This window comes from Sturnira hondurensis, unplaced genomic scaffold (genome assembly GCF_014824575.4).
Source record: "Sturnira hondurensis isolate 20B ecotype Veracruz unplaced genomic scaffold, ASM1482457v3 Scaffold0000780, whole genome shotgun sequence".
NCBI classification, from domain to species: Eukaryota; Metazoa; Chordata; class Mammalia; order Chiroptera; family Phyllostomidae; genus Sturnira; species Sturnira hondurensis.
Window position 1 is genome coordinate 23,312,395 of NW_028073411.1, and position 10,776 is coordinate 23,323,170.

General features: G+C 58.6%; 1 protein-coding gene across 2 annotated transcripts in view; it reads left to right on the plus strand.

The window, feature by feature from the left end:
• PHF21B (PHD finger protein 21B) overlaps positions 1–6,222 on the plus strand; it is a 59,472-nt gene extending 53,250 nt beyond the window's left edge. For both annotated transcript variants that reach the window (XM_037049674.1, XM_037049683.1), the window contains exons 10-13: positions 509–667; positions 2,367–2,442; positions 2,709–2,812; positions 4,304–6,222. In XM_037049674.1, the coding sequence (XP_036905569.1) occupies positions 509–667; positions 2,367–2,442; positions 2,709–2,812; positions 4,304–4,522 (558 nt within the window). In that variant the 3' untranslated portion in view covers positions 4,523–6,222. The remainder of the gene's footprint in view (positions 1–508; positions 668–2,366; positions 2,443–2,708; positions 2,813–4,303) is intronic.
• The last annotated feature ends 4,554 nt before the right edge of the window (positions 6,223–10,776 follow it).

Genomic DNA, 10,776 nt, shown 5'->3' on the forward strand with positions numbered 1-10,776 from the left:
CCCTCAGGGCTGCCCACCGAGGCTTGAAAGGTAGTGAGCTCCCCGTCCCTGGAGGTATGTGAGTGGAGACCAAACCCAAGGAGGATGATTCTATAGACGGTCACTCTGAGGAAAGGGAAGGCGACCCCCCCCCCGGGGTTCTGCTCCGGGTGGTACTCTGTGTGCCCTAGTCTGGTGAGCCCTCCCCACACCCACGGGGCAGGTATCAGCACGTGTTCCAAGTGCAGAGACAGAGTCCAGCACCCACCCAGAATGATGGAGGTGCCAGGTCGGACTGCGGTGCGCCTACAGAGGCGGCACAGCCGGACCCCCTGCCCGCCACTAACACTCGGTGACACTAGCGAACGTGCCTATGGGTGCCCTAGAGTCCTGCTGCTCCTGTCAGGTTGGGGCTCACCCCTCTCTCCCAGAGCTGCTGGAGCACGTGGCTGGGTGACAGGCAGGTGGGGTGGCAGCTGCCTGGACGGAGGCCACTCACCACTACCCCCCCGATGCCCTTCTCCTGCAGCACGAGACCGGCCGAGATGAGCACTGCACCGCCTGCAAGCGCGGCACTAACCTGCAGCCCTGCGGCGCCTGCCCGGGAGCCTACCACCTCAGCTGCCTGGACCCGCCCCTCAAGACGGCACCGAAGGGCGTGTGGCTGTGCCCCAAGTGCCAGCAGAAGGTATGGGCTCCTGTGTGGCCTGGGGGTGTGGTCCCTGTAGAGACAGGAATGGGTGAGAGGGGGCCGGCTGTAGGGACGGGCTTTTGCACCCGAACGATTCTGTTGTGGGGACCTTCCCGTGCAAGAGGAGCACCCCCATCAGGGCCCTCAGACGGCGCCAGCTGAAGACCACCGGCTGCTGTGGGCCGAGGGACCCCACCTCTGAGCGCCAGACCCCCCAGGCAGAGTGGACTAGCAGCGCCAGCCACCGAGGCAGCGATGCCAGGAACGAAATGCTCTCAGATTAGCCAGAGCAGCCACCGGCCCTTCCCGGGGGGAGGCAGCGAGGCGGCCACTCTAACGCTTGACAGGATCCAGTGGAGAGAGACTCGTTTGGAGTGTTGTCCCTTAAATGGGAAGGTCACAGGTTCGATTCTCCAGCAGAGCACGTCCCTTAGTTGCAGGTTCGGTCCCCAGTCGGGCCTCATCCAAGAGGCAGCGACTCCTGTTGCCCTCTCGCATCAACATTTTCCCTCCCTTCTGCTCCAAAATCAAAGAGCAAATCCTCTGGTAGGACTGAAAAAGGGCACACGTCGAAACCCGGAATCTTGCATGGGGGAATGTGGTGTAGGCTGTAATCCAAGTACACATAAAACTCTGCACGAGGAAGCCCCCATTTATAAAAGGGGGAGATGAGCTCCCGACAGTAAAAGGTGGTGAAATAAATCCCGGGCTTGCACTCAGTGAGACAGGCGACCTTTGAAAACAGTGGTTTGGCCCTGGCGAGTGCAGCTCAGTGGATTGAGTGCCAGCCTGTGAACCAAAGGGTCACCAGTTCCATTCCCAGTCAGGGCACATGCCTGGGTTGCAGGCCAGGTCCCCAGTAGGGGGCGCGTGACCGGCAGCCATACATTGATGTTTCTCTCCCTCTCTCCTTCCCTTTCCCTCTCTAAGAATAAATAAATAATTTTTAAAAATGCTTTTTAATGAAGATTTTGCAATTCTTTGGGACATGTTCACTATATGTGATTACGTTTAAAGAAGTAAAAATAGCAAACGGGCCTCATAGCTGCTATATAGTTTGGCGGTGAGCTAAGAAAAGCTGTGCGCAGAACAGAAACCTGGGAGAGGCATCTGAGTGGCGAGCTCGTTTGTGGCTGGGCATCGAGAGGGGCACCCGCCGCTTTTCTAGCAGCACGGTTTTCTGCATCTTCCTGTAAAATCATGGGGGGGAGGTTCTCTTTATTTCCAAAACCACCAACTGGAGCATTCTGTCATCCCGGGTTCTGAGATGGGGGGCTGTGTGTCGCTGTGGGGACCACCAGCCCCTGTGTTGTCACTGCCTGGGGGTCACAGCTCTTTGAGGGGGTGCACAGGGGTACAAGGTGGCTTCCCACTGCAGCACGGTGCTGGGGCCTCACTGGGCCCCTTATTTGTCGCTGGCTGCTCTCAGGTCCCCCGGACATGGGGTCAAGACAGACATTTATTTATTCATTTGTTCAGGAAGAATTCGAGTCTGCTCGTGGCAGCCACTATTTGAGGCCCTGGTGGTAAGCAGGCCCTGCCCCCGCTTAGCAGCCTCTGAGCCGGAACCCCAAGGGGGCCCCCACCTGGTCACAGCAGAGGAGCCAGTGGCTTGGGGAGCTTTAGCCTCTCCCAGGGCCACACGCGCATGCGCACACAGCGGGCATGGCTTGCTCATCTCCCCTCTGCCCTCCAGGCCTTAAAGAAGGACGAAGGTGTGCCCTGGACGGGGATGCTGGCCATCGTGCACTCCTACGTCACCCACAAGACAGGTAGGAGGCGGGAAAGGCGCCCGCCCTTCTCTCCAACCCCGCCTCCAGGCCTCCGGGCTCGCCCTGGGCCCATCGGAGGCTGCTGTGGGCCAGAAACTCTGGAAGAGGCCCCTGGGATGGTCCTGCTTGCGGGGCAGTGGCCGTGGGAGGTGGCGTCCTAGTCCCCGTACATCCGGCACGGGCCCGCTGGCCGCAGCAGGAGGGTACAGACCCCGGGTCCTTTCCGCTGACCCGCGCCTCTCGGCGGGGCCTGGCCCCATTTCTAGTCAAAGAAGAGGAGAAGCAGCAGCTGCTGCGGAGGGGCGCGGAGCTGCAGAGTGAGCGCCGGCAGCTGGAGGAGCGGGACCGGCGCCTGGCCTCGGCCGTGAAGGTGCGCGGGGCTGGGGGCGGGGCCTCCTAGAACCACAAGGTTGACTCGTTGGACGCGCCACTGTCAAGTGATTGAGCGTATTAGCTGGTGGCCCCGTTCCTTCTCGGCTGTGACCCCAGCCAGGCCCTGGCTGTGTCGGCACCGGTCTCCTCTCTGTGGTGCGACCATAAGGATTCTCCTGTGTGGGGTGCTGATGGCACGGTGGTGGCCGTAGTGTGCCAGCAGTGCCAGGCCCTGTGGAACCTTTTTTAAAGATTGTATTTGGAAAGTTTATTTCTTTTTAGAGAGGGGAAGGAAGGGAGAGAAACCAATGTGCGATTGCCTCTCTTGCGCCCCCTACTGGGGGCCTGGCCCGGCCCGAAACCCAGGCACATACCCTGACTGGGAATGGAACTGGGACATTTAGGTTCACAAGCTGACGCTCAGTCCACCGAGCCACACCAGCCAGGGCTGGCAAAACTCTTCAAATGTAGTGTGACGAGGCTCTCTGTCTGTTCCTGCCTGAGAGTTTCGGGCAGTCTCAGGGATTTCACGCTGTTGGCCCAAGTAACAAATTAACTTCAACCTGATACATCTGTCCTTAGCTCTGTATAGAAAGGCTAGAAGCCCTGGCTGGTGTAGCTCAGTGGATTGAGTGTGGGCCTGTGAACCACAGGATCGCGGTTCGATTCCCCGTCAGGGCACATGCTTGGGTTGCAGGCCAGTTCCCAGCAGGGGACACACGATACATTGTGTGTCCCCGGCAGAGGCAACCATACACTGGTATTTCTCTCCTTCTCCCCTTCCCCTCTAAAGATAAATAAATAAAATCTTTTAAAAAACTGTTTGAAAAAAAAGAAAAGAAAGGCTAGAAAAGGGCGGGAACGAAGCCTGCAGGAGGAAGAGCGGCACGCTGGCTGGCGACCTGCAGAGGCCGCTCGTGGTGCCCTGGCCCAGTCAGCGGCAGGAGGAGGAGAAACGAGTGGCCGGTTAGGGAGCGAGTGGCGGTGAGCAGAAGGTTCCCACGCTTCTGCACGAGCCACACTATTTCTGGCCAGAATTTTATTATTTTTAAAGATTTTTATTTATTTATCTTTAGGGGAGAGGAGAAGGGAAGGAAAAAGAGAGGGAAAGAAACATCAGTGTGTGGTTGTCCCTCATGCTTCTCCTACTGGGGACCTGGCCCACAACCCAGGCATGTGCCCTGACCGGGAATGGAACCAGCCACCTTTTGGTCCACAGCCCTGCACTCAGTCCACTGAGCCACACCAGTCAGGCCGCTGGCCCCAAACCCCTAAATTTAAAACAGACTTCTCCTGTGGGTTTGGCTGCGGTTTAATTACATTTTCCATTGCTGCTGCAGGGTTTAGTGAGTTCCTCTGGCTGGTTCTTTCAGGCCTCTGCCATGGGAGCGAGGGACTGTGGGAGACAGGGCTGAGTGATGGCCGCACCTGGGCACCTGCACAGTTGAATTCTGAGACCCTTCTCTCTGGCCCCCTCCCTCCCTCACAGAAATGCCTGGAGCTGAAGACGAGCCTGCTGGCCCGGCAGAAGGGCACCCGGACGTCCTTGGACCGACTGCGGGCCCTCCTGAGACTGATGCAGGGTGAACAGATGCTCCAGGTCGCCATGACGACCACCAGCCCCACCCCGCTGCTGGCCGGGCCCTGGACCAAGCCCTCAGCAGCTGCCATGCACTCCACCCTTCAGCACCCCCAGGGGCACAACTGACCCCAAGGGACCCGTCTTCACACCTGTGGAAAGCCCCTGGGACCCTGCTCATGAGACCTGAGGGTTCTGTCAGCCTTAATTCATAAACACTCTGATTTTCAGACAAAAATAAAACCAGACAGAAAGAGGGAAAAGAGGGAGGTGGAGCTGGGTGGGGGTCCTACCGCTTCAGGTTCAGGCAGGACACCCGGAAGCCAGGTGGGGTGCACCGTCCACTCCACTATGGCCTTGTGTAGCGTGTGGAGGGCCAGGGTGATCCGTGCCCAGGGCCGGCAGCTGTCCATCGTCCTGTGGGGAGGGAGCCGGGAAGGCAGGCGTAGCTGAGTAGTGCAGGTAGTTGGGCAGAAGTGGGTAGGGATCTAGGTAGGCCTCCTGCCCCTCCCCCACAGGGGGCCCACGCCCGGGCCTGGGCCTGGGCCTGGGCAGCGGGTGCCTTTCCAGAGCCCCAGGCCCATCTGTCAGTATTATTAGCGTTAAAAATCGCAGCGGTTTGACTTGAAATTCGGCGCGGGCCTATGTTCCCTGCCAGTGCCACTGTCCCCAGTCTCGGGGCGCCCTGGCCGAGCGCCTCCTTCCTCTTGCTAACGCTTCGGACTCACGTTGCTGTCGATGTATTTTTGTGGTGGAGTTTCGGGCAGGACCAAGTTGCAGCCGTGCGGAGGGGGCACGGGCAGGTGCCCTGTTTCGGGTTGAATCGTTCAACTTTCGGCTGAAGCCTTTTATTCTCTCCTTCCGAAGAGCCGATCAAGTATTCCTCTCCCTGTTTCTTGCCAGTACAGACACTAGGCCAAAAAATAACCTTCCGTTTTTGTATGGTGTTTTTATCGAAAGATGTTTAATGTGAAGGGGGCACGCCTGCTGGCAGCCTTCCTGCCGGTGGCTCCCTGCTGCGAGGCCTGTGTGGGAACGCCCTCCTGGGCCTGCCGGCCGGAGACATCCCAAAGTGGGTGGGAAAGGGGGGTGGGTGCTCCGGAGACTCCGTGGAGCCCCCCTTCTTGCCGGCTTCTTGAGAGCAGAGGGTGTACTCACTGCCCTACAGGGCCCCTGCACCCCAGGGTGGGCTGTGCCTGCTCATCACCCCCACCAGCTTCTCTAGTCCCCAGGGGCTTAGCACAGCAGATAAGCACCCGGGAGCCTGGAGGCTCCCACCCCCCAGCCCTTCACGCGGTGCCGAGTTGCAGGGACCACGTGTGTGCGGGCAAGCACACGTGCGCAGACGTGCAGGGTGGGGAGGCTGGCCCAGCCCCCCAGGCGGCCGAGGTGCCTCCTGCCATTTCCACGACTCCGGGAGAAACTGTGCTGTACGATACAGATCTATTTTAATACACGTAACACTGGGTTGGACAAGATTTTTATATTCTTTTATCGATGAACAAAGTGAACTGTGGGACACATGTCTTATATATTGGTAACTCGAGATGCCAATCACGCATTACCGCGTGGCTTGCGATGTAAACGTCTTCAGATTCCTTTGTTTGGGTTTGTTTTCTTCCTGGACGGACTGGACTGAGTTTTTAAAAAATGGAGTGGGAGGATGTGAACGGCTGGACCCTTGAGGGGACCTACTGGCCTGTCTGGAGTCTTAGTTTCTTCGGACCACAGAGGGCCGTCCAGTGGATAGTGGGGATAGAGAAGTGTTCGTCGTAAATATGCCCGTGTAGCCCTTCTGTGCGACGCATTAAACTCGATTGATGATTGCAAAGCCCTGTGGATTTGTTTGCCTTCCGCAGCGAGGCCTCTGGAGCAGATGGGCAGGAAGGAGCGTGGGGCGCTCACGGGCGCCCTCTACAGGCTGACCCCCCTCCCCAGGAGGTGGCAGGTGCACCTGCAGGGCCATGATCCATGGTTGCTACTAACACACCCACCAGGCGACCGGCACCACGAAGAGCCCAAGTCTGCTGTCCACCCTGCCCCAGCTCCTTTCTGGTTCTCGGTGGATTGACAGCACCCACTTCTGCTTCCTGAGCCGGGGGTGCATGCAGTGTCCCACAACCAGCGGTGGGCCAGGCTGGACGAGGAGCCACCCATGGGCAGCCAGCTGTGGCCAGAGGGTGGGATCCAACATGAAGTAACTGTCCCCTGGAGTTCTGGGGTGTGAGAGGTACACGGGGTGGGGGCAGGGCTACACAGCCTACCCAGCTGGGGTCTGCCACACACCGTCTGGTTAGAGGGCTCTCGCTCCACCTCTAACCACCTCTCCATCTGGCATCCTGCCTGCACCCCTGTTCCCCCATTCCTCTCTCCAGCAGCGGACTCCAGCTGCTTCATCTGGAGCTTCTGGGCCTGGGGCTGCCTTGGCCCTGGCTCAGGGCCCCCCAAGGGGGCACCCCTGTCAGGCCAGCGGCCTGGTCCACCCAACCCTGTGAAGCTGGGGTATTGGGGCAGGTGGAAGCACTGAGGTCAGGGAAGTGAGAAATCCACTCACATCCGGGGAGCTGGGGGCCTGGACCACAGCCGGTCCTCCAACCCACCCCCCACCTGTGCCCACACAGCCCACTGCACTCCCTTGGAGGGGGCGCCACCCCCACTCCTGACCAGGTGGGGAACTCCCTCCAAAGACACACCCTCCGTGCCCCCCTTCTCCTCCATAAGACAACTCTGCCATTAGAAAGCGGGCCCCAGTGTGTGGGTACCTTCCCCCCACAGCTTTGCCCACCCAGCGCCCGGGTGACCGATGCCCATGCTCCAGGACAGCCCTTGGGTGGGGACAGCCATTCCTCCGTCACCTCCTCCCCCAGGGCCATCCCGCCCAGCCCAGGGCACGGGCCCCTGCTCCGGGTAGGAGGCCCCTGGGCGTGGAGGGATGCAGGCCCAGAAATGACTCCTCCCTGTGGCCTCTGCCCACGAGACCACGTTGAAGGAGATTTGCCCTCCCCGAGGGCTGTGCTGCTGGGACACTCAGTTTGGGGGACAGCTGTGACAAAGCACCATAGGCCTCATGGCTTAAACAACAGAGATGTCCTTATTCTCTCCCAGTTCTGGAGGCTGGGAGTCCAAGGTCAAGGAGCCAGCAGGGCTGGTTCCTCTGAGGGCAGTGGGACACACTGTTCAACCTCCCGCTCGGCTCCTGGTGACCTCGGGTCTGTGGCCTGCGGACGGTGGTCTCTTCTGGGGCTCCCACTGGTTTCCCCCCTCGCAGTTGGCTGGCGGTCTTCGGCGACCCCTGGCCTGCACTCCTCCCCTCGACCTGGGTCTCATCGGCATGTGGCTTTCTCTCTGGTGCCCGTGCGTCTCGATGTCCCTTTTCAGAAGGACACAGGCATGTTGGATGAGGGACCGCCCAAATGATCTCATTTAAACAACCTATTTCTTCCTCCAAATAAGGTCACAATCATACACAGAATGTCAGGACTTGTGTCTCTTTCGGGGGAGCAAGCTCTGACTATAACAGCTCCTGTCCCTAGGTCGTGTGGGGGCATGTGCTTTCCTGGGACTTCCGCCCCAGGGACCACCCAGCGCAGCCCCTCCGCCCCTCACCTCACACCACCCCCACCTGCTGGGTCCCCCTAGAGGACCCCATGCCGGGCCACAGAGCACTGGTGCTGCCCGAGGTCGCTGTTACTTCACCGAGGACCCCTGGTTTCCAGACAGGAGCAGAGGGGCTCCCCTCCACGTGTGGGGCAGTGCAGCTCTGAACAGGCCCCGTTTTGATGTCGAGTGACAGAGGTCCCCTCGTCCCAGTGGTGGTGGGCAGTGTAAGGACTAGGCCCCAAGGATGACGGCTCCCCACAGGGAGTGTGCAGCCCACGCTTCCATCCCCGCCTTCTCCCACACCCCCGATAAGACAGCAGAGAGGCGTTCCCCAGCTGGGGCTCCTGCCGGGCAGGGATGCGCCTGGAAGTTGGAGGGGAGACTGGGCCAGGAAAGGGCGTCCTCTGGCACGGGCCCCAGAGCCACTGTGAGCGTCTCTCCCCAAATTCATGTTTGGGGATTTCATGTGGGCGAGTCTGAGATAGGCCACGTGGGAATATGTACACCACAGGAGTGGGCAGACACGTCAGAGCTCATGTTCCTGTGACCAGCACACTGTGTGAGTGTGCGTGAGTGTCTGTGTGGATGTGCACACGGGTGTGCATGTGTGCGGGGGGGGGGGCAGAGGTTCCCAAGTCAGCTTGTGTCAGCTTGTTAGCCCAGCAGTGGTGACGCCACTGCCCTGGTCAGTGTGGACGGCAGACACCACCGAGGGAGCATGTGCACGGTGTGGCGTCCCATCCAGAGTGACTGAGCGAACAGAGCAACGAATCGGCACCAGATTTTGCAATAAGCTTGAATGCTCCTCCTAGGAAACCACTGGGGAGACTCCGAAGGCCGAGGCTCCGGCAACAGGTGACTGGCGGCTTCATCAGCGCCACACGCCCGCTCGTGCATCGAGGCTCGCGCATCGTGTTTTGCAAAACATCGAATCTCCCAGGTGACTCAGCCCCCCATTTGGCCCCTGTGGCTTCTCGAATTTCCCAAAACTAAAATCACCTGCAAAAGGGAAGCGATTTCAGACCAACAATGCAATTCAAAAAAATACCACGGGGCAACTGGTCACAACTGGGAGAACTGTGTGAGGTCCTACTTTGAAGGGGACTGAGGGATCCTTGTCTCGTGTCCAATGTTCAGTGTTTCTTGTATCATGTATCTTCAGTACATGTCTCTATTTTTTAATATTGCATGGCTGGATGCCTTCTGGACGGACCTCGTATGTGAGACATTTTTACGTGGAGGCCCTGTCATATTTTCTCAGCCCTTTTACTGCTTGTCCTTCAGATGGGCGGTCCCACTGGCCGCTGTAAGGCCCCCTCCGTCTGCAGGACGCAGGGCCAGTGCTGCTGTGCTCCTAAAACTTCAGACATTATAGTTCCCATTTTTGAAATTCCAGGGTTTTTTGAAATTTCTATTTTTGTGTATAAAAAAAATTCAGATATTGTATTTTGCTTTTCTGGAATCTCTTTATTTAAAAAAAATTGTGTTTTGCAACTGAGCTGTCCCATCGTCTCACTTATGATAAGCACACTTTCCTTTATACACTTGAGGACACGTGCAACAGCCGCTTTTTTTAAAACCCTTTTTTCTGTGTATGTGGTTCAGAACCCCGGTTAGCTCCTGAGGCACGTCCGGGATTGGGGAGTCCTCCAACTCTGCCCCCGTGAAAGCGCACTGTGTCTCTCGCTGCGCAGCCCGCCCCCTTCTCACGTGGAGTCTGGCGCTGCAGCCACGCGGAGACATGCGAGCCCAGCTTGCTCACCCCACCTGCAGCGCGCTACTCAGCCCCGCGGATGTGACGCCGGCCTGTCTGCCATCCTCTCGTCCGTGGGCGCGCAGGGCTGCCCGCTCTGTTCTCAACCCTGCCGTGTGGAGACACACCCTGCGCCCACCCGTCTGGCTGCTGACCGAGACGTGCAATTGCCGGACCAGCCCGCAGAGTTGCTCCTCCAGGGCCTTGTAAACAATCCACATCCCAATCCTTTGAGCCTTAACGATGGTCACCTATGGGCGGTCAAGTTGCAAGTGACTGTCACTTTCTTTTTCCTTATGGTTTGTTATTGGATTCCCGCTCCCTCACCCAGCAGTTATTGTTCTTGCAACAGACAGTGAAGGTTTGGGTCATCACACCGACACAGAAGCTGCTCTTTCTTTCCAGCCCAGCTCCTCCTCCTGGGGGAAGGCCAGCACCCGCGGCTGCCCGCATAGCTCACGTGGGAAAGCTGGACAGTGTCCGGGACTCACTGCTCTGGCTCCTCCCTCCCTGCACCTGCCTCTGTCCTGCACACGTTGCTTTAGCTCTAAAAACATACAGCTCCCTGGCTGCTGTGGCTCGGTGGACTGAGTGCTGGCTTGTGAACCAAAGGGTCGTCGGTTTGATTCCCAGTCAGGGCACACGCTTGGGTTGAGGGCCAGGTCCCCAGTAGGGGGCGCTTGACAGGTGACCACCACATTGACATTTCTCTCTCTCTCTCCCTTCCCGTTTCTAAAAACAAATAAAACCTTTATAAACATACTCCTTGTGCGCATTTCTGCTTGTTTTCTCCCCAACAGCTCTGCAAGCCCATTGCGAGCAGGTGTCCCCGAGTTGTCTCTGTAAACTGTGAAATGGGCGCCACCTGGTGCAAAGCAGGTGCTTTAGAGCCCACGGAATCGCAACGTGCCCGCTGCCTTCCTCGTTGTACAAATGGGGAGCAGCCCGAAGCACTGAGCCCGGCCACACCTCCACCGCGTCAGACAGAAGCTCATGCTGAGCCCTCCAACTTGGAGCTTCCCCCGCCCAG